Raw genomic sequence first — 26,100 nt, 5'->3', positions numbered from 1 at the left:
CATACCCAACACATCACGTGGTACATACTCGTGCGACTCAACCAACGTTGTCTACCGCATACGCTGCAGGAAAGGATGTCCCAAAGCGTGATACATTGGCGAGACCATGCAGACGCTGCGACAACAGATGAACGTACATCGTGCGACAATCGCCAGGCAGGAATGTTCCCTGCCAATTGGGGAATACTTCAGCAGTCAAGGGCATTCAGCCTCTGATCTTCGGGCAAGCGTTCTCCAAGGCGAACTTCAGGACGCGCGACAACGCAGAATCGCTGAGCAAAAGCTTATAGCCAAGTTCCGCACACGAGTACGGCCTCAACCTGGGCCTTGGATTCATGTCGCATTACATTCACCCCCCACCATCTGGCCTGGGCTTGTTAAATCCTACCAACTGTCCTGGCCTGAGACAATTCACACCTCTTTAACCTGTGATTATCCCTCGCTCCAGTTGCTCCGTTTGGACCTGTAAAGACTTAATTACCGGCAGAGACTCGCTTTCAAGGTATCGTCTTGCATCTTTGACTTTGTCTATATAAATTTCTCTGAAACCTACCTCTTCATTCACCTGAGGAAGGAGCAGTGCTCCGAAAGCTAGTGATTCAAAACAACCCTGTTGGACTTTATCTTGGTGTTGTAAAACTTCTTACTGTGCCCATCCCAGTCCAACGCCTGCATCTCCACATCATGACCCTCTTATGGACTGACCTCATTAACACTACACCCCTGTATGCTTCACCCGATGCCAGTGTTATGAACATAGAACATAGAACAGTACAGCAGAGAACAGGCCCTTCGGCCCTCGATGTTGCGCCAAGCCTTGTCCGAAACCCAGATCAAGCTATCCCACTCCCTGTCATTCTGGTGTGCTCCATGTGCCTATCCAATAACCGCTTGAAAGTTCCTAAAGTGTCCGACTCCACTATCACAGCAGGCAGTCCATTCCACACCCTAACCACTCTCTGAGTAAAGAACCTACCTCGGACATCCCTCTTATATCTCCCACCCTGAATCTTATAGTTATACCCACTTGTAACAGCTACATCCACCCGAGGAAATAGTCTCCGAACGTCCACTCAATCTATCCCCCTCACCATCTTATAAACCTCTATTAAGTCGCCTCTCATCCTCTTCCGCTCCAAAGAGAAAAGCCCTAGCTCCCTCAAACTTTCCTCATAAGACCTATCCTGCAAACCAGGCAGCATCCTGGTAAATCTCCTTTGCACCCTTGCAGTACACTAGCAGGGAAGGACATTGTCAGTGTATCAGTACAGCATTGTGTACAGGGCAGGGAAGGACAGTGTCAGTGTATCAGTACAGCATTGTGTACAGGGCAGGGAAGGACATTGTCAGTGTATCAGTACAGCATTGTGTACAGGGCAGGGAAGGACAGTGTCAGTGTATCAGTACAGCATTGTGTACAGAGCAGGGAAGGACATTGTCAGTGTATCAGTACAGCATCGTGTACAGGGCGGGGAAGGACATTGTCAGTGTATCAGTACAGCATCGTGTACAGGGCAGGGAAGGACAGTGTCAGTGTATCAGTACAGCATTGTGTACAGAGCAGGGAAGGACATTGTCAGTGTATCAGTACAGCATCGTGTACAGAGCAGGGAAGGACAGTGTCAGTGTATCAGTACAGCATTGTGTACAGGGCAGGGAAGGACATTGTCAGTGTATCAGTACAGCATCGTGTACAGGGAAGGACAGTGTCAGTGTATCAGTACAGCATCGTGTACAGGGAAGAACATTGTCAGCGTATCAGTACAGCATCGTGTACAGGGCAGGTAGGACAGTGTCAGTGTATCAGTACAGCATTGTGTACAGAGCAGCGAAGAACATTGTCAGCGTATCAGTACAGCATTGTGTACAGGGAAGGGAAGGACATTGTCAGTGTATCAGTACAGCATTGTGTACAGGGCAGGTAGGACATTGTCAGCGTATCAGTACAGCATTGTGTACAGGGCAGGTAGGACAGTGTCAGTGTATCAGTACAGCATCGTGTACAGAGCAGCGAAGGACATTGTCAGCGTATCAGTACAGCATTGTGTACAGGGCAGGGAAGGACATTGTCAGCGTATCAGTACAGCATTGTGTACAGGGCAGGGAAGGACATTGTCAGCGTATCAGTACAGCATTGTGTACAGAGCAGGGAGGGACAGTGTCAGTGTATCAGTACAGCATCGTGTACAGGGCAGGGAAGGACATTGTCAGTGTATCAGTACAGCATTGTGTACAGGGCAGGGAAGGACATTGTCAGTGTATCAGTACAGCATTGTGTACAGGGCAGGGAAGGACATTGTCAGTGTATCAGTACAGCATCGTGTACAGAGCAGGGAAGGACATTGTCAGTGTATCAGTACAGCATTGTGTACAGGGCAGGGAAGGACATTGTCAGTGTATCAGTACAGCATTGTGTACAGAGCAGGGAAGGACATTGTCAGCGTATCAGTACAGCATCGTGTACAGAGCAGGGAGGGACAGTGTCAGTGTATCAGTACAGCATTGTGTACAGAGCAGGGAAGGACATTGTCAGCGTATCAGTACAGCATCGTGTACAGAGCAGGGAAGGACAGTGTCAGTGTATCAGTACAGCATTGTGTACAGGGCAGGGAAGGACAGTGTCAGTGTATCAGTACAGCATTGTGTACAGAGCAGGGAAGGACAGTGTCAGTGTATCAGTACAGCATTGTGTACAGAGCAGGGAAGGACAGTGTCAGTGTATCAGTACAGCATTGTGTACAGAGCAGGGAAGGACATTGTCAGTGTATCAGTACAGCATTGTGTACAGGGCAGGGACGGACACTGTCAGTGTATCAGTACAGCATCGTGTACAGGGCAGGGAAGGACATTGTCAGTGTATCAGTACAGCATTGTGTACAGGGAAGGACAGTGTCAGTGTATCAGTACAGCATTGTGTACAGAGCAGGGAAGGACATTGTCAGTGTATCAGTACAGCATCGTGTACAGAGCAGGGAAGGACATTGTCAGTGTATCAGTACAGCATCGTGTACAGAGCAGGGAAGGACATTGTCAGTGTATCAGTACAGCATTGTGTACAGAGCAGGGAAGGACAGTGTCAGTGTATCAGTACAGCATCGTGTACAGAGCAGGGAAGGACAGTGTCAGTGTATCAGTACAGCATCGTGTACAGAGCAGGGAAGGACATTGTCAGTGTATCAGTACAGCATTGTGTACAGGGCAGGGAAGGACATTGTCAGTGTATCAGTACAGCATAGTGTACAGGGCAGGGAAGGACAGTGTCAGTGTATCAGTACAGCATCGTGTACAGAGCAGGGAAGGACATTGTCAGTGTATCAGTACAGCATTGTGTACAGGGCAGGGAAGGACAGTGTCAGTGTATCAGTATAGCATTGTGTACAGAGCAGGGAAGGACATTGTCAGTGTATCAGTACAGCATTGTGTACAGGGCAGGGAAGGACAGTGTCAGTGTATCAGTACAGCATTGTGTACAGGGAAGGGAAGGACATTGTCAGTGTATCAGTACAGCATTGTGTACAGAGCAGGGAAGGACATTGTCAGTGTATCAGTACAGCATTGTGTACAGGGCAGGGAAGGACATTGTCAGTGTATCAGTACAGCATTGTGTACAGAGCAGGGAAGGACAGTGTCAGTGTATCAGTACAGCATCGTGTACAGGGAAGGACAGTGTCAGTGTATCAGTACAGCATTGTGTACAGAGCAGGGAAGGACATTGTCAGCGTATCAGTACAGCATCGTGTACAGAGCAGGGAAGGACATTGTCAGCGTATCAGTACAGCATCGTGTACAGAGCAGGGAAGGACAGTGTCAGTGTATCAGTACAGCATTGTGTACAGAGCAGGGAAGGACATTGTCAGTGTATCAGTACAGCATTGTGTACAGGGCAGGGAAGGACAGTGTCAGTGTATCAGTACAGCATCGTGTACAGAGCAGGGAAGGACATTGTCAGTGTATCAGTACAGCATTGTGTACAGGGCAGGGAAGGACATTGTCAGTGTATCAGTACAGCATTGTGTACAGGGCAGGGAAGGACATTGTCAGTGTATCAGTACAGCATTGTGTACAGGGAAGGGAAGGACATTGTCAGTGTATCAGTACAGCATCGTGTACAGGGCAGGGAAGGACATTGTCAGTGTATCAGTACAGCATCGTGTACAGGGCAGGGAAGGACAGTGTCAGTGTATCAGTACAGCATCGTGTACAGGGAAGGGAAGGACAGTGTCAGTGTATCAGTACAGCATCGTGTACAGAGCAGGGAAGGACATTGTCAGCGTATCAGTACAGCATTGTGTACAGGGCAGGTAGGACAGTGTCAGTGTATCAGTACAGCATTGTGTACAGGGAAGGACAGTGTCAGTGTATCAGTACAGCATTGTGTACAGGGCAGGTAGGACAGTGTCAGTGTATCAGTACAGCATTGTGTACAGGGAAGGACATTGTCAGTGTATCAGTACAGCATCGTGTACAGAGCAGGGAAGGACATTGTCAGCGTATCAGTACAGCATCGTGTACAGAGCAGGGAAGGACATTGTCAGCGTATCAGTACAGCATTGTGTACAGGGCAGGTAGGACAGTGTCAGTGTATCAGTACAGCATTGTGTACAGGGAAGGACATTGTCAGTGTATCAGTACAGCATTGTGTACAGGGAAGGACAGTGTCAGTGTATCAGTACAGCATTGTGTACAGAGCAGGGAAGGACATTGTCAGCGTATCAGTACAGCATTGTGTACAGAGCAGGGAAGGACATTGTCAGTGTATCAGTACAGCATCGTGTACAGGGCAGGGAAGGACATTGTCAGTGTGTCAGTACAGCATTGCGTACAGGGCAGGGAAGAACATTGTCAGTGTATCAGTACAGCATTGTGTACAGGGCAGGGAAGGACATTGTCAGCGTATCAGTACAGCATTGTGTACAGAGCAGGGAAGGACATTGTCAGCGTATCAGTACAGCATTGTGTACAGGGCAGGGAAGGACATTGTCAGTGTATCAGTACAGCATTGTGTACAGGGCAGGGAAGAACATTGTCAGTGTATCAGTACAGCATTGTGTACAGGGCAGGGAAGGACATTGTCAGCGTATCAGTACAGCATTGTGTACAGGGCAGGGAAGAACATTGTCAGTGTATCAGTACAGCATTGTGTACAGGGCAGGGAAGGACAGTGTCAGTGTATCAGTACAGCATTGTGTACAGGGCAGGGAAGGACATTGTCAGCGTATCAGTACAGCATTGTGTACAGGGCAGGGAAGGACAGTGTCAGTGTATCAGTACAGCATCGTGTACAGGGCAGGGAAGGACATTGTCAGCGTATCAGTACAGCATTGTGTACAGGGCAGGGTAGGACAGTGTCAGTGTATCAGTACAGCATTGTGTACAGGGCAGGGAAGGACATTGTCAGCGTATCAGTACAGCATTGTGTACAGGGCAGGGAAGAACATTGTCAGTGTATCAGTACAGCATTGTGTACAGGGCAGGGAAGGACAGTGTCAGTGTATCAGTACAGCATTGTGTACAGAGCAGGGAAGGACATTGTCAGTGTATCAGTACAGCATCGTGTACAGGGAAGGACAGTGTCAGTGTATCAGTACAGCATTGTGTACAGAGCAGGGAAGGACATTGTCAGCGTATCAGTACAGCATCGTGTACAGAGCAGGGAAGGACATTGTCAGCGTATCAGTACAGCATCGTGTACAGAGCAGGGAAGGACAGTGTCAGTGTATCAGTACAGCATTGTGTACAGAGCAGGGAAGGACATTGTCAGTGTATCAGTACAGCATTGTGTACAGGGCAGGGAAGGACAGTGTCAGTGTATCAGTACAGCATCGTGTACAGAGCAGGGAAGGACATTGTCAGTGTATCAGTACAGCATTGTGTACAGGGAAGGGAAGGACATTGTCAGTGTATCAGTACAGCATCGTGTACAGGGCAGGGAAGGACATTGTCAGTGTATCAGTACAGCATTGTGTACAGGGCAGGGAAGGACATTGTCAGTGTATCAGTACAGCATTGTGTACAGGGCAGGGAAGGACATTGTCAGTGTATCAGTACAGCATTGTGTACAGGGAAGGGAAGGACATTGTCAGTGTATCAGTACAGCATCGTGTACAGGGCAGGGAAGGACATTGTCAGTGTATCAGTACAGCATCGTGTACAGGGCAGGGAAGGACAGTGTCAGTGTATCAGTACAGCATCGTGTACAGGGAAGGGAAGGACAGTGTCAGTGTATCAGTACAGCATCGTGTACAGAGCAGGGAAGGACATTGTCAGCGTATCAGTACAGCATTGTGTACAGGGCAGGTAGGACAGTGTCAGTGTATCAGTACAGCATTGTGTACAGGGAAGGACATTGTCAGTGTATCAGTACAGCATTGTGTACAGGGAAGGACAGTGTCAGTGTATCAGTACAGCATTGTGTACAGAGCAGGGAAGGACATTGTCAGTGTATCAGTACAGCATTGTGTACAGGGCAGGGAAGGACATTGTCAGTGTATCAGTACAGCATTGTGTACAGGGCAGGGAAGGACATTGTCAGTGTATCAGTACAGCATTGTGTACAGGGAAGGGAAGGACATTGTCAGTGTATCAGTACAGCATCGTGTACAGGGCAGGGAAGGACATTGTCAGTGTATCAGTACAGCATCGTGTACAGGGCAGGGAAGGACAGTGTCAGTGTATCAGTACAGCATCGTGTACAGGGAAGGGAAGGACAGTGTCAGTGTATCAGTACAGCATCGTGTACAGAGCAGGGAAGGACATTGTCAGCGTATCAGTACAGCATTGTGTACAGGGCAGGTAGGACAGTGTCAGTGTATCAGTACAGCATTGTGTACAGGGAAGGACAGTGTCAGTGTATCAGTACAGCATTGTGTACAGGGCAGGTAGGACAGTGTCAGTGTATCAGTACAGCATTGTGTACAGGGAAGGACATTGTCAGTGTATCAGTACAGCATCGTGTACAGAGCAGGGAAGGACATTGTCAGCGTATCAGTACAGCATCGTGTACAGAGCAGGGAAGGACATTGTCAGCGTATCAGTACAGCATTGTGTACAGGGCAGGTAGGACAGTGTCAGTGTATCAGTACAGCATTGTGTACAGGGAAGGACATTGTCAGTGTATCAGTACAGCATTGTGTACAGGGAAGGACAGTGTCAGTGTATCAGTACAGCATTGTGTACAGAGCAGGGAAGGACATTGTCAGCGTATCAGTACAGCATTGCGTACAGGGCAGGGAAGAACATTGTCAGTGTATCAGTACAGCATTGTGTACAGGGCAGGGAAGGACATTGTCAGCGTATCAGTACAGCATTGTGTACAGGGCAGGGAAGGACATTGTCAGCGTATCAGTACAGCATTGTGTACAGGGCAGGGAAGGACATTGTCAGTGTATCAGTACAGCATTGTGTACAGGGCAGGGAAGAACATTGTCAGTGTATCAGTACAGCATTGTGTACAGGGCAGGGAAGGACATTGTCAGCGTATCAGTACAGCATTGTGTACAGGGCAGGGAAGGACAGTGTCAGTGTATCAGTACAGCATTGTGTACAGGGCAGGGAAGAACATTGTCAGTGTATCAGTACAGCATTGTGTACAGGGCAGGGAAGGACAGTGTCAGTGTATCAGTACAGCATTGTGTACAGGGCAGGGAAGGACATTGTCAGCGTATCAGTACAGCATTGTGTACAGGGCAGGGAAGGACAGTGTCAGTGTATCAGTACAGCATCGTGTACAGGGCAGGGAAGGACATTGTCAGCGTATCAGTACAGCATTGTGTACAGGGCAGGGAAGGACATTGTCAGCGTATCAGTACAGCATTGTGTACAGGGCAGGGAAGAACATTGTCAGTGTATCAGTACAGCATTGTGTACAGAGCAGGGAAGGACATTGTCAGTGTATCAGTACAGCATTGTGTACAGGGCAGGGAAGGACATTGTCAGCGTATCAGTACAGCATTGTGTACAGGGCAGGGAAGAACATTGTCAGTGTATCAGTACAGCATTGTGTACAGAGCAGGGAAGGACATTGTCAGTGTATCAGTACAGCATCGTGTACAGAGCAGGGATGGACATTGTCAGTGTATCAGTACAGCATTGTGTACAGAGCAGGGAAGGAAATTGTCAGTGTATCAGTACAGCATCGTGTACAGAGCAGGGATGGACATTGTCAGTGTATCAGTACAGCATAGTGTACAGAGCAGGGATGGACATTGTCAGTGTATCAGTACAGCATTGTGTACAGAGCAGGGAAGGACATTGTCAGTGTATCAGTACAGCATTGTGTACCGAGCAGGGAAGGACATTGTCAGTGTATCAGTACAGCATCGTGTACAGGGAAGGACAGTGTCAGTGTATCAGTACAGCATTGTGTACAGAGCAGGGAAGGACATTGTCAGCGTATCAGTACAGCATCGTGTACAGAGCAGGGAAGGACATTGTCAGCGTATCAGTACAGCATCGTGTACAGAGCAGGGAAGGACATTGTCAGTGTATCAGTACAGCATTCTGTACAGGGAAGGGAAGGACATTGTCAGTGTATCAGTACAGCATCGTGTACAGGGCAGGGAAGGACATTGTCAGTGTATCAGTACAGCATTGTGTACAGGGCAGGGAAGGACATTGTCAGTGTATCAGTACAGCATTGTGTACAGGGCAGGGAAGGACATTGTCAGTGTATCAGTACAGCATTGTGTACAGGGAAGGGAAGGACATTGTCAGTGTATCAGTACAGCATCGTGTACAGGGCAGGGAAGGACATTGTCAGTGTATCAGTACAGCATCGTGTACAGGGCAGGGAAGGACAGTGTCAGTGTATCAGTACAGCATCGTGTACAGGGAAGGGAAGGACAGTGTCAGTGTATCAGTACAGCATCGTGTACAGAGCAGGGAAGGACATTGTCAGCGTATCAGTACAGCATTGTGTACAGGGCAGGTAGGACAGTGTCAGTGTATCAGTACAGCATTGTGTACAGGGAAGGACAGTGTCAGTGTATCAGTGCAGCATTGTGTACAGGGCAGGTAGGACAGTGTCAGTGTATCAGTACAGCATTGTGTACAGGGAAGGACATTGTTAGTGTATCAGTACAGCATCGTGTACAGAGCAGGGAAGGACATTGTCAGCGTATCAGTACAGCATCGTGTACAGAGCAGGGAAGGACATTGTCAGCGTATCAGTACAGCATTGTGTACAGGGCAGGTAGGACAGTGTCAGTGTATCAGTACAGCATTGTGTACAGGGAAGGACATTGTCAGTGTATCAGTACAGCATTGTGTACAGGGAAGGACAGTGTCAGTGTATCAGTACAGCATTGTGTACAGAGCAGGGAAGGACATTGTCAGCGTATCAGTACAGCATTGCGTACAGGGCAGGGAAGAACATTGTCAGTGTATCAGTACAGCATTGTGTACAGGGCAGGGAAGGACATTGTCAGCGTATCAGTACAGCATTGTGTACAGGGCAGGGAAGGACATTGTCAGCGTATCAGTACAGCATTGTGTACAGGGCAGGGAAGGACATTGTCAGTGTATCAGTACAGCATTGTGTACAGGGCAGGGAAGAACATTGTCAGTGTATCAGTACAGCATTGTGTACAGGGCAGGGAAGGACATTGTCAGTGTATCAGTACAGCATTGTGTACAGGGCAGGGAAGGACAGTGTCAGTGTATCAGTACAGCATTGTGTACAGGGCAGGGAAGGACATTGTCAGCGTATCAGTACAGCATTGTGTACACGGCAGGGAAGGACAGTGTCAGTGTATCAGTACAGCATCGTGTACAGGGCAGGGAAGGACATTGTCAGCGTATCAGTACAGCATTGTGTACAGGGCAGGGTAGGACAGTGTCAGTGTATCAGTACAGCATTGTGTACAGGGCAGGGAAGGACATTGTCAGCGTATCAGTACAGCATTGTGTACAGGGCAGGGAAGAACATTGTCAGTGTATCAGTACAGCATTGTGTACAGGGCAGGGAAGGACAGTGTCAGTGTATCAGTACAGCATTGTGTACAGAGCAGGGAAGGACATTGTCAGTGTATCAGTACAGCATTGTGTACAGGGCAGGGAAGGACATTGTCAGTGTATCAGTACAGCATTGTGTACAGAGCAGGGAAGGACATTGTCAGTGTATCAGTACAGCATCGTGTACAGAGCAGGGATGGACATTGTCAGTGTATCAGTACAGCATTGTGTACAGAGCAGGGAAGGACATTGTCAGTGTATCAGTACAGCATTGTGTACCGAGCAGGGAAGGACATTGTCAGTGTATCAGTACAGCATCGTGTACAGAGCAGGGAAGGACATTGTCAGTGTATCAGTACAGCATTGTGTACAGGGCAGGGAAGGACAGTGTCAGTGTATCAGTACAGCATTGTGTACAGGGCAGGGAAGGACATTGTCAGTGTATCAGTACAGCATTGTGTACAGGGCAGGGAAGGACATTGTCAGTGTATCAGTACAGCATTGTGTACAGAGCAGGGAAGGACATTGTCAGTGTATCAGTACAGCATCGTGTACAGAGCAGGGAAGGACATTGTCAGTGTATCAGTACAGCATTGTGTACAGGGCAGGGAAGGACAGTGTCAGTGTATCAGTACAGCATTGTGTACAGGGCAGGGAAGGACATTGTCAGTGTATCAGTACAGCATTGTGTACAGAGCAGGGAAGGACATTGTCAGTGTATCAGTACAGCATTGTGTACAGGGCAGGGAAGGACATTGTCAGTGTATCAGTACAGCATTGTGTACAGAGCAGGGAAGGACATTGTCAGTGTATCAGTACAGCATTGTGTACAGAGCAGGGAAGGACATTGTCAGCGTATCAGTACAGCATTGTGTACAGGGCAGGGAAGGACAGTGTCAGTGTATCAGTACAGCATCGTGTACAGGGCAGGGAAGGACATTGTCAGCGTATCAGTACAGCATTGTGTACAGGGCAGGGTAGGACAGTGTCAGTGTATCAGTACAGCATCGTGTACAGGGCAGGGAAGGACATTGTCAGTGTATCAGTACAGCATTGTGTACAGAGCAGGGAAGGACATTGTCAGTGTATCAGTACAGCATTGCGTACAGAGCAGGGAAGGACATTGTCAGTGTATCAGTACAGCATCGTGTACAGGGCAGGGAAGGACATTGTCAGTGTTGTAATGATATGAATAATCTAAGGACTGTAAAGGTTTAACAAAATGATGTTCAGGTATCTCAATACTAGATGGCATCACTTTGCAGTCTTATAAAAGGCTGCGTCTCTATGCATTCTGGGAGTAGGTTAAGGAGAAGGATTGTGAGAGGTTGAGAAAGTGCTCATTATATTAGAAAGATATTATGGATTACTGTAGCATAGATTTAATACTATTTATTAGCTATTACTTAGTAGAGTGTGTGAACCATTTAAAGTTGTGTAAATAAACAAGCTTTGTTTTAAATACAAAGTTCGATGTTCTTTGTCAACACCACGAGCTGTAGCTGTCTTGGAGAACTATGCAAGGAATATCAGAATACATACACACACACACACACAGATATGCTCACCCTCTCACACGTACTCTCTCTCCCCACATATACTGGGCAGGATTCTCTGATGGTGAAATCGCGTACGTCGATCAGCCGGAAATATTCCGTTCGTGCCACAATCAGGGGTGGCGCCGCTTTCGCGATGCTCCGTCCCCACAAATGCCTGACTATTTTTTTTGTGAACCCGGCGTGGTGGCTGCGGACTGAGTCCAGCGCCGTCACAATCGAGGGGCAGCCGTGGGGGCTGGGCGCACTGGTGGAGGGTGGTCCGAGGGTGGCACGCCCGGACAAAGAGGGCAGTTTTTGGCAGGCCGGGTCCATGCGTGACCGGCGCCATATTGCACGGTGTACACATACGCAGCCGCCGAGCTGGCCATTCGCCAGCCAAATCCGCAGGTAAAGCCGGGGGTTGTACACCGTGTGCCTGCGAGCCCCCTCCCCCCCCCCCCCCCGCCCCCCACCCCGCCTCCCCCCACCCAGACGGAGGATCGGTGCAGCTTTTGCACTGTTTTTTTCCTGGTGTAAAACGTCACTGTTCCCACGCTGGCGTCAGCACTTAGTCTTCAAATCGAAGAATTCAGCCCCCTGTCATGCAGGTCCCGGAAGAGGGGGGGGAGTGGGGTGGCGGGGGGGGGGGGGGGGGAGTGGGGGGGGGGGTGCGGGGGGGACTGGTTGTAGAACATAGAACATAGAACAATACAGCGCAGTACAGGCCCTTCGGCCCACGATGTTGCACCAAAACAAAAGCCATCTAACCTACACTATGCCATTATCATCCATATGTTTATCCAATAAACTTTTAAATGCCCTCAATGTTGCCGAGTTCACTACTGTAGCAGGTAGGGCATTCCACGGCCTCACTACTCTTTGCGTAAAGAACCTACCTCTGACCTCTGTCCTATATCTATTACCCCTCAGTTTAAAGTTATGTCCCCTCGTGCCAGCCATATCCATCCGCGGGAGAAGGCTCTCACTGTCTACCCTATCCAACCCCCTGATCATTTTGTATGCCTCTATTAAGTCTCCTCTTAACCTTCTTCTCTGCAACCAAAACAACCTCAAGTCCATCAGCCTTTCCTCATAAGATTTTCCCTCCATACCAGGCAACATCCTGGTAAATGTCCTCTGCACCCGCTCCAAAGCCTCCACGTCCTTCCTATAATGCGGTGACCAGAACTGTACGCAATACTCCAAATGCGGCCGTACCAGAGTTCTGTACAGCTGCAACATGACCTCCTGACTCCGGAACTCAATCCCTCTACCAATAAAGGCCAACACTCCATAGGCCTTCTTCACCACCCTATCAACCTGGGTGGCAACTTTCAGGGATCTATGTACATGGACACCTAGATCCCTCTGCTCATCCACACTTTCAAGAACTTTTCCTTTAACCAAATATTCCTGTTATTCCTTCCAAAGTGAATCACCTCACACTTCTCTACATTAAACTCCATTTGCCATCTCTCAGCCCAGCTCTGCAGCTTATCTATATCGTTCTGTAACCTGCTACTTCCTTCCACACTATCGACAACACCACCGACTTTAGTATCGTCTGCAAATTTACTCACCCACCCTTCTGCGCCTTCCTCTAGGTCATTGATAAAAATGACAAACAGCAACGGCCCCAGAACAGATCCTTGTGGTACTCCACTTGTGACTGAACTCCATTCTGAACATTTCCCATCAACCACCACCCTCTGTCTTCTTTCAGCTAGCCAATTTCTGATCCACATCTCTAAATCACCCTCAATCCCCAGCCCTCCGTATTTTCTGCAATAGCCTACCGTGGGGAACCTTATCAAACGCTTTGCTGAAATCCATATACACATCAACTGCTCTACCCTCGTCTACCTGTTCAGTCACCTTCTCAAAGAACTCGATAAGGTTTGTGAGGCATGACCTACCCTTCACAAAGCCATGCTGACTATCCCTGATCATATTATTCCTATCTAGATGATTATAAATCTTGTCTCTTATAATCCCCTCCAAGACTTTACCCACTACAGACGTGAGGCTCACCGGTCTATAGTTGCCGGGGTTGTCTCTGCGCCCCTTTTTGAACAAAGGGACCACATTTGCTATCCTCCAGTCCTCTGGCACTATTCCTGTAGCCAATGATGACATAAAAATCAAAGCCAATGGTCCAGCAATCTCTTCCCTGGCCTCCCAGAGAATCCTAGGATAAATCCCATCAGGTCCCGGGGACTTATCTATTTTCAGCCTGTCCAGAATTGCCAACACCTCTTCCCTACGTACCTCAATGCCATCTAATCTATTTACCTGGAGCTCAGCATTCTCCTCCACAACATTATCTTTTTCCTGAGTGAATACTGACGAACAATATTCATTTAGTATCTCGCCTATCTCATCAGACTCTACACACAACTTCCCATCCCTGTCCTTGACTGGTCCTACTCTTTCCCTAGTCATTCGCTTATTCCTGACATACCTATAGAAAGCTTTTGGGTTTTCCTTGATCCTTCCTGCCAAATACTTCTCATGTCCCCTCCTTGCTCGTCTTAGCTCTCTCTTTAGATCCTTCCTCGCTACCTTGTAACTATCCATCGCCCCAACTGAAACTTCACACCTCATCTTCACATAGGCCTCCTTCTTCCTCTTAACAAGAGATTCCACTTCTTTGGTAAACCACGGTTCCCTCGCTCGACGCCTTCCTCCCTGCCTGACCGGTACATACTTATCAAGAACACGCAGTAGCTGATCCTTGAACAAGCTCCACCTATCCAGTGTGTCCAACACTTGCAGCCTACTTCTCCACCTTATCCCCCCCAAGTCACGCCTAATGGCATCATAATTTCCCTTCCCCCAGCTATAACTCTTGCCCTGCGGTGTATACTTATCCCTTTCCATCCTTAACGTAAACGTCACCGAATTGTGGTCACTGTCCCCAAAGTGCTCACCTACCTCCAAATCCAACACCTGGCCTGATTCATTACCCAAAACCAAATCCAATGTGGCCTCGCCTCTTGTTGGCCTGTCAACAAACTGTGTCAGGAAACCCTCCTGCACACACTGTACAAAAAACGACCCATCTAATGTACTCGAACTATATCTTTTCCAGTCAATATTTGGAAAGTTAAAGTCTCCCATAATAACTACCCTATTACTTTCGCTCTTATCCAGGATCATCTTCGCCATCCTTTCCTCTACATCCCTAGAACTATTTGGAGGCCTATAGAAAACTCCCAACAGGGTGACCTCTCCTTTCCTGTTTCTAACCTCAGCCCATACTACCTCGGAAGATGAGTCCCCATCTAGCATCCTCTCCGCTACCGTAATACTGCTCTTGACTAGCAGCGCCACACCTCCCCCTCTTTTGCCTCCTTCTCGGAGCTTACTAAAACACCTAAACCCCGGAACCTGCAACATCCATTCCTGTCCCTGCTCTATCCATGTCTCCGAAATGGCCACAACATCGAAGTCCCAGGTACCAACCCATGCTGCCAGTTCCCCTACCTTATTTTGTATACTCCTGGCATTGAAGTAGACACACTTCAAACCACCAACCTGAACACTGGCCCCCTCCTGCGACGTCAAATCTGAGCTCCTGACCTCTATACTCTCATTCTCCCTTACCCGAAAACTACAATCCAGGTTCCCATGCCCCTGCTGCATTAGTTTAAACCCCCCCAAAGAGCACTCACAAATCTCCCCCCCAGGATATTTGTGCCCCGCAGGTTCAGATGTAGACCATCCTGTCTGTAGAGGTTCCACCTTCCCCAGAAAGAGCCCCAGTTATCCAGAAATCTGAATCCCTCCCACCTGCACCATCCCTGTAGCCACGTGTTTAATTGCTCTCTCTCCCTATTCCTCATCTCACTATCACGTGGCACGGGCAACAACCCAGAGATAACAACTCTGTTTGTTCTAGTTCTGAGCTTCCATCCTAGCTCCCTGAAAGCCTGCCTGACATCCTTATCCCCTTTCCTACCTATGTCGTTAGTGCCAATGTGGACCACGACTTGGGGCTGCTCCCCCTCCCCCTTAAGGACCCGGAAAACACGATCCGAGACATCACGTACCCTTGCACCTGGGAGGCAACATACCAAACGTGAGTCTCTCACGCTCCCACAAAATCTCCTATCTGTGCCCCTGAATATCGAGTCCCCAATTACTAATGCTCTGCTCCTCTCCCCCCTTCTCTTCTGAGCAACAGGGACAGACTCCGTGCCAGAGGCCCGTACCCCATGGCTTACCCCTGGTAAGTCATCCCCCCACAAGTATCCAAAGCGGTATACTTGTTTCTCAGGGGAACGACCGCAGGGGATCCCTGCACTGACTGCTTTTTCCCAGTCCCTCTTACAGTTACCCATCTATCTCCAATCTTTGGTGTAACTAATTCCCTGAAGCTGCTATCTATGACCCCCTCTGCCTCCCGAATGATCCGAAGTTCTTCCAACTCCAGCTCCAGTTCCCTAACTCGGTCTTGGAGGAGCTGGAGATGACAGCACTTCCTGCAGGTAAAATCAGCAGGGACACTAACGGCATCCCTCACCTCAAACATCCTGCAGGAGGAACATTGCACTCCCTTCCCTGCCATTCCTCTAACTTTCTACCAAGATCTGGCTAACAACTAGATTAAATTTTTTATATAAAAAAATATATTTTTGGTTGTGAGTGGAGGTCGGAAGTTGACAAAGAAGGGACCATTGGAACCAGCGAAGACTGTCACGAGAAGCTGCAGCCCGCATGACAGAGAGGTTTTAGTAGCTGCTGATAAATTGGGAGCATATTTGGAGAAATAGCAGACAGTTCCAGCCTGCCTGTCACACAGATGGAAATGTACAGAAAAGGTGCTTTCCGTTGACAAATACAAGGCTGAAGCTAGACCAGTAACTCAGGGTTTTCAGGAAAGATTTGGGAATCAAGATATCAGAGTGAACTCCCCTACTGTAGGGAAAGTCAGCTCGATGAATCTTTTAACCATACTCCTGTTAGTGTACATCGATAAATGTAAAAGCTGTATTTTTACAGGGTGACAAATTTCAAAGAGATTCTGAAATCACCTGAACAAGCCTGCGACATAGAACAAGTGTTTATGGACAGACTGATGCATCAAGAGTACGGTGTTTCGGTATTTTGGGCGGCATGGTGGTGCAGTGGTTAGCACTGCTGCCTCACAGCGCCGAGAACCCGGGTTCGATCCCAGCTCCAGGTCACTGTCTATGTGGAGTTTGCGGATGACACCAAGGTTGGTGGAGTGGAAGATAGTGTTGAGGATTGTCAGAAGATACAGAATAGGGGCTGTTTAGCACAGGGCTAAATCGCTGGCTTTGAAAGCAAACCAAGGCAGGCCAGCAGCACGGTTCAATTCCCGTACCAGCCGCCCCAAACAGGCGCCGGAATGTGGCGACTAGGGGCTTTTCACAGTAACTTCATTGAAGCCTACTTGTGACAATAAGCGATTTTCATTTCATTTCATTTCATTCATTTCAAGGACATAGATAGGTTGGAGAGTCAGGCAGAGAAATGGCAAGTGGAGTTTAATCCGGGCAAATGTTAGGTAATGCATTTTGGTAGGTCTAACATAGAGAGGGAATATACCAAAACTCTTAGGAATTTAGAAAGTTAGAGAGATCTGGGCGTGCAGGTCCACAGATCTTTGAAAGTGGCAACACAAGTGGACAAGGTAGTCAGAAAGCATTCGGAATGCTTGCCTTCATTGGACAGGGCATCGAGTATAAAAACTGGCAAGTCAGGCTGCAGCTGTATAGAACCTTGGTAAGGCCGCACTTGGAATATTGCGCACAATTCTGGTCGTCACACTACCAGAAGGATGTGGAGGCTTTGGAGAGGGTGCAGAAGAGATTTACCAGGATGTTACCTGGTCTGGAGGGTGTTAGCTGTGCGGAGAGGCTGAATAGACTCGGACTGTTTTCATTAGAAAGACGGAGGTTGAGGGGAGACCTGATTGAGGTCTACAAGATTATGGGGGGCATGGATAGAGTGGATGGGCAGGCACTCTTTCCCAGGGTGGAGGGTCAGTCACCAGGGGGCAGAGGTTTAAGGTCCGTGGGGCAAAGTTTCGAGGAGATGTGCGAGGCAGGTTTTTTACACAGAGGGTGGTGAGTGCCTGGAACGCGTGGCCAGGGGAGGCTGTGGAAGCAGGTACATTAACGGAGCTCAAAAGGCATCTTGACAAATCCATGGATAGGATGGGTATAGAGGGATACGGCACAAGGAAGTGCTGAGGGTTTTGGCCAAGGGTGGTATCTTGACCGGTACAGACTTGGAGGGCCGAAGGGCCTGTTCCTGTGCTGTATTGTTCTTTGTTCTTTATATTCTCCCCGTGTCTGCGTGGGCCTCACCCCCACAAATGCAGGGTAGGTGAATTTTAAAAAAGAGTACAGTGTTTTTCAGTGAGATCGGACCTGTTGAAAACGGGTCGCTCCCAGTTAAAGACAGACACTGCGAGGCTCTATTGGTATCACAAGAATTGAGGGACGATGAACAAAGTACAGGATACTCCTGACAGATTAAAGACTGGGTTCATGGGAGTTGCAGAGCTCATGGCACAGGTAGCTGAAAGCACAGCCACCAATTCTGGATGGAAAGAGGGATGTGTAAGCTATCAGGACCAGAGTACGGGGGGGTTACAGAGATAGGAACCGTCTGGGCGGGACAGAAATGGGTTAGTATTAGGGGCTGTGTGAGCCCAGGATTAACGGAGCCTCAAAATTCTTGATGTTGGGCAAGGCTACCTCATATTGTACACTGCACATGTCCAATTTGGACAGCACGGTAGCACAGCGGTTAGCACAGTTGCTTCACAGCTCCAGGGTCCCAGGTTCGATTCCCCGCTGGGTGACTCTGTGTGGAGTCTGCACGTTCTCCCCGTGTGTGCGTGGGTTTCCTCCAGGTGCTCCGGGTGTTCAAGGTGGGGTTACTGCGTTATGGGGATAGGGTGGAGGAGGAGTGGGCTTAAGTTCGGTGCTCTTTCCAAGGGCCGGTGCAGACTGGATGGGCCGAATTGCCTGTAAATTCTCGCCCTCTCTCTCTCCGCGCTCTTTACTGAAGTCTCGCCCTCTCTCTCTCCATGATCTTTACTGAAGTCTCGCCCTCTCTCTCCGCGCTCTTTGCTGAAGTCTCGCCCTCTCTCTCCGCGCTCTTTACTGAAGTCTCGCCCTCTCTCTCTCCGCGCTCTTTACTGAAGTCTCACCTCTCTCTCTCCGCGCTCTTTACTGAAGTCTCACCTCTCTCTCTCCGCGCTCTTTACTGAAGTCTCACCTCTCTCTCTCCGCTCTTTACTAACCCTCTCTGTAAATTCTATGAAATTTTGCATGGCCAATCCCTTTCTGGACACGGATTGGGAATCCTCCCAATCTGGGATCTGCCCTCCCTTCACCTCCACAATGCGAGCCCACCCACCAGATGCCTTTCTGTTTTACAACTTCACCTTGCTTCCCTGTCCCTCTGTATTCACCATTCACATCGTCCTTTCGCTTCTTTATTCGCCCAATACCATCCCATATACACAGCTCCATCCTCACTATTCACCGTTTAAACTCACTGGCCCCTGACCACAGACCTCCTCTTTTGTTGGTTTCTAACCTCCCCCCCCAATGCGACACCATTCCCCTGGTTCTCCCCCCACCCCCCGGCCGCCGCCCCCCCCCCCCCCTCCCCCCAGCGACACCATTCCCCTGGTTCCTAACCCCCCCCCCGCACCCCCAGTGACACCTTTCCCCTGGTCCCCCCGCCCCCCCCCCCCCCTCGCACCCCCAGCGACACCTTTCCCCTGGTTCTCCCCCCACCCCCCCCGGCCGCCGCCCCCCCCCCCCCCTCCCCCCAGCGACACCATTCCCCGGTTCCTAACCCCCCCCCCCCAGCGACACCTTTCCCCTGGTTCTGTTTCCAGGTCGGATGAAAGGACATTGAACTGAAACATTATCCATTTCTGCCAACACGGATGGATTGAAAAACAGGAAACGTTCCAACTTCCCTTTCCCAGCTCCAGGAGCAATGTTTGAGTCACCTTCAATTAATAAAATGCTCCTGCCACAGGGCGACCGGACACTGGCCATTCTCCCCTATCACTCAGGGGAGTCAGCTTTCCCTCAGTCACATCACAGGATCAAAATTCACTCCAGAGACATGCACAAAATCCAGGCTGACAATTCCAATGTGGGAATGAAAGCGTGTCGCACTGTCAGAGGGTCAGTACTGAGGGAGTGCCGCACTGTCAGAGAGTCAGTACTGAGGGAGTGCTGCACTGTCAGAGGGTCAGTACTGAGGGAGTGCCGCACTGTCAGTGGGTCAGTACTGAGGGAGTGCTGCACTGTCAGAGGGTCAGTACTGAGGGAGTGCCGCACTGTCAGAGGGTCAGTACTGAGGGAGCACCGCACTGTCAGAGGGTCAGTACTGAGGGAGTGCTGCACTGTCAGAGGGTCAGTACTGAGGGAGTGCCGCGCTGTCAGAGGGTCGGTACTGAGGGAGTGCCGCACTGTCAGAGGGTCAGTACTGAGGGAGTGCTGCACTGTCAGAGGGTCAGTACTGAGGGAGTGCTGCACTGTCAGAGGGTCAGTCCTGAGGGAGTGCCGCACTGTCAGAGGGTCAGTACTGAGGGAGTGCTGCACTGTCAGAGAGTCAGTACTGAGGGAGTGCCGCACTGTCAGAGGGTCAGTACTGAGGGAGCGCTGCACTGTCAGAGAGTCAGTACTGAGGGAGTGCCGCACTGTCAGAGGGTCAGTACTGAGGGAGCGCCGCACTGTCAGAGGGTCAGTCCTGAGGGAGTGCCGCACTGTCAGAGGGTCAGTACTGAGGGAGTGCTGCACTGTCAGAGAGTCAGTACTGAGGGAGTGCCGCACTGTCAGAGGGTCAGTACTGAGGGAGCGCCGCACTGTCAGAGGGTCAGTCCTGAGGGAGTGCCGCACTGTCAGAGGGTCAGTACTGAGGGAGCGCCGCACTGTCAGAGGGTCAGTACTGAGGGAGTGCTGCACTGTCAGAGGGTCAGTACTGAGGGAGTGCCGCGCTGTCAGAGGGTCGGTACTGAGGGAGTGCCGCACTGTCAGAGGGTCAGTACTGAGGGAGTGCTGCACTGTCAGAGGGTCAGTACTGAGGGAGTGCTGCACTGTCAGAGGGTCAGTCCTGAGGGAGTGCCGCACTGTCAGAGGGCCAGTACTGAGGGAGTGCCGCACTGTCAGAGGGTCAGTACTGAGGGAGTGCCGCACTGTCAGAGGGTCAGTACTGAGGTAGTGCCGCACTGTCAGAGGGTCAGTACTGAGGGAGTGCCACACTGTCAGAGGGTCAGTACTGAGGGAGTGCCGCACTGTCAGAGGGTCAGTCCTGAGGGAGTGCCGCACTGTCAGAGGGTCAGTCCTGAGGGAGTGCTGTACTGTCAGAGGGTCAGTACTGAGGGAGTGCCGCACTGTCAGAGGGTCAGTACTGAGGGAGTGCTGCACTGTCAGAGAGTCAGTACTGAGGGAGTGCCGCACTGTCAGAGGGTCAGTACTGAGGGAGTGCTGCACTGTCAGAGAGTCAGTACTGAGGGAGTGCTGCACTGTCAGAGGGTCAGTACTGAGGGAGTGCCGCACTGTCAGAGGGTCAGTACTGAGGGAGTGCCGCACTGTCAGAGGGTCAGTACTGAGGGAGTGCCGCACTGTCAGAGGGTCAGTCCTGAGGGAGTGCTGTACTGTCAGAGGGTCAGTACTGAGGGAGTGCCGCACTGTCAGAGGGTCAGCACTGAGGGAGTGCTGCACTGTCAGAGGGTCAGTACTGAGGGAGTGCTGCACTGTCAGAGGGCCAGTACTGAGGGAGTGCCGCACTGTCAGAGGGTCAGTACTGAGGGTGTGCTGCACTGTCAGAGGGTCAGTACTGAGGGAGTGCTGCACTGTCAGAGGGTCAGTACTGAGGGAGTGCTGCACTGTCAGAGGGTCAGTACTGAGGGAGTGCCGCACTGTCAGAGGGTCAGTACTGAGGGAGTGCCGCGCTGTCAGAGGGTCAGTACTGAGGGAGTGCTGCACTGTCAGAGGGTCAGTACTGAGGGAGTGCTGCACTGTCAGAGGGTCAGTACTGAGGGAGTGCCGCACTGTCAGAGGGTCAGTACTGAGGGAGTGCTGCACTGTCAGAGGGTCAGTACTGAGGGAGTGCCGCACTGTCAGAGGGTCAGTACTGAGGGTGTGCTGCACTGTCAGAGGGTCAGTACTGAGGGAGTGCCGCACTGTCAGAGGGTCAGTACTGAGGGAGTGCCGCACATTCAGAGGGTCAGTACTGAGGGAGTGCTGCACTGTCAGAGGGTCAGTACTGAGGGAGTGCTGCACTGTCAGTGGGTCAGTACTGAGGGAGTGCCGCACTGTCAGAGGGTCAGTACTGAGGGAGTGCCGCACTGTCAGAGGGTCAGTACTGAGGGAGTGCCACACTGTCAGAGGGTCAGTACTGAGGAAGTGCCTCAGACGTCCCCCAGACAGTGACACGTCCCCCAGACAGTGACACGTCCCCCAGACGGTGACACGTCCCCCAGACGGTGACACGTCCCCCAGACAGTGACACGTCCCCCAGACAGTGACACGTCCCCCAGACAGTGACACGTCCCCCAGACAGTGACACGTCCCCCAGACAGTGACACGTCCCCCAGACAGTGACACGTCCCCCAGACAGTGAACCGTCCCCCAGACAGTGACACGTCCCCCAGACGGTGACACGTCCCCCAGACGGTGAACCATCCCCCAGACGGTGACACGTCCCCCAGACGGTGACACGTCCCCCAGACGGTGACACGTCCCCCAGACAGTGACACGTCCCCCAGACAGTGACACGTCCCCCAGACAGTGACACGTCCCCCAGACAGTGACACGTCCCCCAGACGGTGAACCATCCCCCAGACAGTGACACGTCCCCCAGACGGTGACACGTCCCCCAGACGGTGAACCATCCCCCAGACAGTGACATGTCCCAGTCAGCAGGGCTGGGTGGAGGGGTTAATGTCTCCACAATGACCCTGTTGGCTTTGGAGAGGATGTTGCCCCTCTCCCCAATACAGCGTCACTTACCTGCTGACACACAGTAATGTATATGTGATTGTATATCACACACACAGTAATGTATATGTGATTGTATATCACACACACAGTAATGTATATGTGATTGTATATCACACACACAGTAATGTATATGTGATTGTATATCACACACACAGTAATGTATATTTGATTGTATATCACACACACAGTAATGTATATTTGATTGTATATCACACACACAGTAATGTATATGTGATTGTATATCACACACACAGTAATGTATATGTGATTGTATATCACACACACAGTAATGTATATGTGATTGTATATCACACACACAGTAATGTATATTTGATTGTATATCACACACACAGTAATGTATATGTGATTGTGTATCACACACACAGTAATGTATATGTGATTGTATATCACACACACAGTAATGTATATGTGATTGTATATCACATACACAGTAATGTATATGTGATTGTATATCACACACACAGTAATGTATATGTGATTGTATATCACACACACAGTAATGTATATTTGATTGTATATCACACACACAGTAATGTATATGTGATTGTATATCACACACACAGTAATGTATATGTGATTGTATATCACACACACAGTAATGTATATGTGATTGTATATCACACACACAGTAATGTATATTTGATTGTATATCACACACACAGTAATGTATATGTGATTGTATATCACACACACAGTAATGTATATTTGATTGTATATCACACACACAGTAATGTATATGTGATTGTATATCACACACACAGTAATGTATATGTGATTGTATATCACACACACAGTAATGTATATGTGATTGTATATCACACACACAGTAATGTATATTTGATTGTATATCACACACACAGTAATGTATATGTGATTGTATATCACACACACAGTAATGTATATGTGATTGTATATCACACACACAGTAATGTATATGTGATTGTATATCACACACACAGTAATGTATATGTGATTGTATATCACACACACAGTAATGTATATGTGATTGTATATCACACACACAGTAATGTACGTGTGATTGTATATCACACACACAGCAATGTATATGTGATTGTATATCACAAACACAGCAATGTATATGTGATTCTATATCACACACACAGCAATGTATATGTGATTGTATATCACACACAGTAATGTACGTGTGATTGTATATCACACACACAGTAATGTACGTGTGATTGTATATCACACACACAGCAATGTATCTGTGATTGTATATCACACGCACAGTAATGTATATGTGATTGTATATCACACACACAGTAATGTATATGTGATTGTATATCACACACACAGTAATGTACGTGTGATTGTATATCACACACACAGTAATGTATATGTGATTGTATATCACACGCACAGTAATGTATAGGTGATTGTATATCACACACACAGTAATGTATATGTGATTGTATATCACACACACAGTAATGTACGTGTGATTGTATATCACACACACAGTAATGTACGTGTGATTGTATATCACACACACTGCAATGTACACCTTCACCAGGAACGATATTTTGGGCGGAATGTTCAATCCAATCACATTTTCCTTACTTTTAGCAGTTTGACAGATATTGAGAATGAGGAAAGTGACCTGGATCCCAGTCCCACTCATTCTGTGGGATTCCGGGAATCTCCCCGTCTCTTCCCATGCAAAGGGGGGAAACGGCTCTTCAACCTGGTGAGGCTGCACCAGGGCACTCGGGGACCCGCTCAGTTTGGCCAGGTCTGATTGGCTCTGGCTGGGTTCCCTCTTATTCCTCACAGTCGGGCTTACCCGGTCCCCCCCCCCCCCCCCACCCTCCCCCGGGCACCACTCCCCCCCCCCCCCGGGCTCCCCACTACCCCCCCCCCCCCCCGGGCACCCCTCCACCCCCCGCCCCCCCCCCCCAGCCCCCTCCCCCTTACCTGGGACATGTGTGGTCTCTGGTTGATGTCCTTGAGGCTGATGGAGCGGGGCTGCAGGTTGTTCAGCAGCCGGCACAGCAGCACCCCGTCCCGCAGGGACTGCGCCAAGTCAAAGAGCTGAGCCCCCGGCCAGCTCACCCTGTGCTCCGGGGGCAGCACCCCACAGCTCATCAACCACACCGCGCACTGCCGCCAGTACTCCATCCCCGTCACCCTCACTCTGCCTGTGTCTGTGTGTCACCCACTCCCTCTGTCTGTCTCACCCTCACTCACTCCCTCTGTCTGTCTCACCCTCACTCACTCTGTCTCACCCTCACTCACTCCCTCTGTCTGTCTCACCCTCACTCCCTCTGTCTGTCTCACCCTCACTCCCTCTGTCTGTCTCACCCTCACTCACTCCCTCTGTCTCACCCTTACACACTCCCTCTGTCTGTCTCACCCTCACTCACTCCCTCTGTCTCACCCTCACTCACTCTCTCTGTCTCACCCTTACACACTCCCTCTGTCTCACCCTTACACACTCCCTCTGTCTGTATCACACTCACTCACTCTGTGTCACCCTCACTCACTCTCTCTCTCTCTCTCTGTTTCTCTCTCTCTCTCTGTCTCACTCTGTCTCTCTCTGTCTCTCACTCTCTGTCTCTCACTGTTTGTCTCTCTGTCTCCTGTTTCTTTCCCTGACTCTCACTCTCTGTCTCTCTGGGAGTCTCTCTGTCTCTCTCTCTGTCTCTCTATCTCTATCTCTGTCTCTCTATCTCTCTCTCTGTCTCTCTCTCTGTCTCTCTCTTTCTCTCTGTGAGTCTCTGTCTCTCTCTATCTATCTCTGTCTCTCTGTGAGTCTCTCTCTGTCTCTCTCTCTCTGTCTCTGTCTCTCTCTCTCTGTCTCCACGCTCTGTTTCTCTCTGTCTCTGTTTCTATCTCACTCTGTCTCCCAGTCTCTCTCTCTCTGCCCCTCTCTCTCTCTGTCTCTCTCTCTCTCCCTCTCTCTGTCTCTCTCTCTCTCTCTGCCTCTCTCTGTCTCTCTCTCTGCCTCTCTCTGTCTCTCTCTCTGCCTCTCTCTCTGTCTCTCTCTCTCACTCGAACGGCTGCAGTGCTCCGCTCTCGGTTCTCACAGACTCACTGTCCTCCCCTCTCTTTCTATTTATTGCTGCATGTCTCTCTCTCTCTCTCTCTGTCCCTCTGTCTCTTTAACTATCCCACCATCTCTGCTCTCTTCTCTCTCTCACTCATTCTCCCCCCTGCCTCTCTAACCCTATTGTCTCTCTCTGTCTCCCAGCTCCAGGTGACCCGTTACTTTCTCTTTCGGCTCTGCCGCTTCCGTCCGCAGCTGGACGGCGGGAGCGCGCATGGGGAGCGCGGGGGCGCGCATGGCCATTGTCTCAGCTTTAACCCATTAACCAGAGCTTTGTGCCTCACCCTCTGTGAATGCAGAACGGCCTTTAGTCATATCATCAAACACTACCCCAGCATTAATATAGCTCAGCACTGTCCCAGCATTAATATAGCTCAGCACTGACCCAGCATTAATATAGCTCAGCACTGTCCCAGCATTAATATAGCTCAGCACTGTCACAGCATTAATATAGCTCAGCACTGACCCAGCATTAATATAGCTCAGCACTGTCCCAGCATTAATATAGCTC

At 49.8% G+C, this 26,100-nt stretch overlaps 1 protein-coding gene across 3 annotated transcripts in view; it reads right to left on the bottom strand.

Annotated features, from left to right (window-relative positions):
• Nucleotides 1–25,757, bottom strand: part of LOC140426007 (guanine nucleotide exchange factor VAV3) — a 705,672-nt gene extending 679,915 nt beyond the window's left edge. For all 3 annotated transcript variants that reach the window (XM_072510280.1, XM_072510278.1, XM_072510279.1), the window contains exon 1: nt 24,458–25,757. In XM_072510280.1, the coding sequence (XP_072366381.1) occupies nt 24,458–24,661 (204 nt within the window). In that variant the 5' untranslated portion in view covers nt 24,662–25,757. The remainder of the gene's footprint in view (nt 1–24,457) is intronic.
• Between the last annotated feature and the right edge of the window lie 343 nt (nt 25,758–26,100).

The sequence above is a fragment of the Scyliorhinus torazame genome, chromosome 7, assembly GCF_047496885.1.
Source record: "Scyliorhinus torazame isolate Kashiwa2021f chromosome 7, sScyTor2.1, whole genome shotgun sequence".
NCBI lineage: Eukaryota > Metazoa > Chordata > Chondrichthyes > Carcharhiniformes > Scyliorhinidae > Scyliorhinus > Scyliorhinus torazame.
The sequence above is the reverse complement of the archived record's forward strand: the minus strand, read 5'-3'. Positions and strand labels throughout refer to the sequence as shown.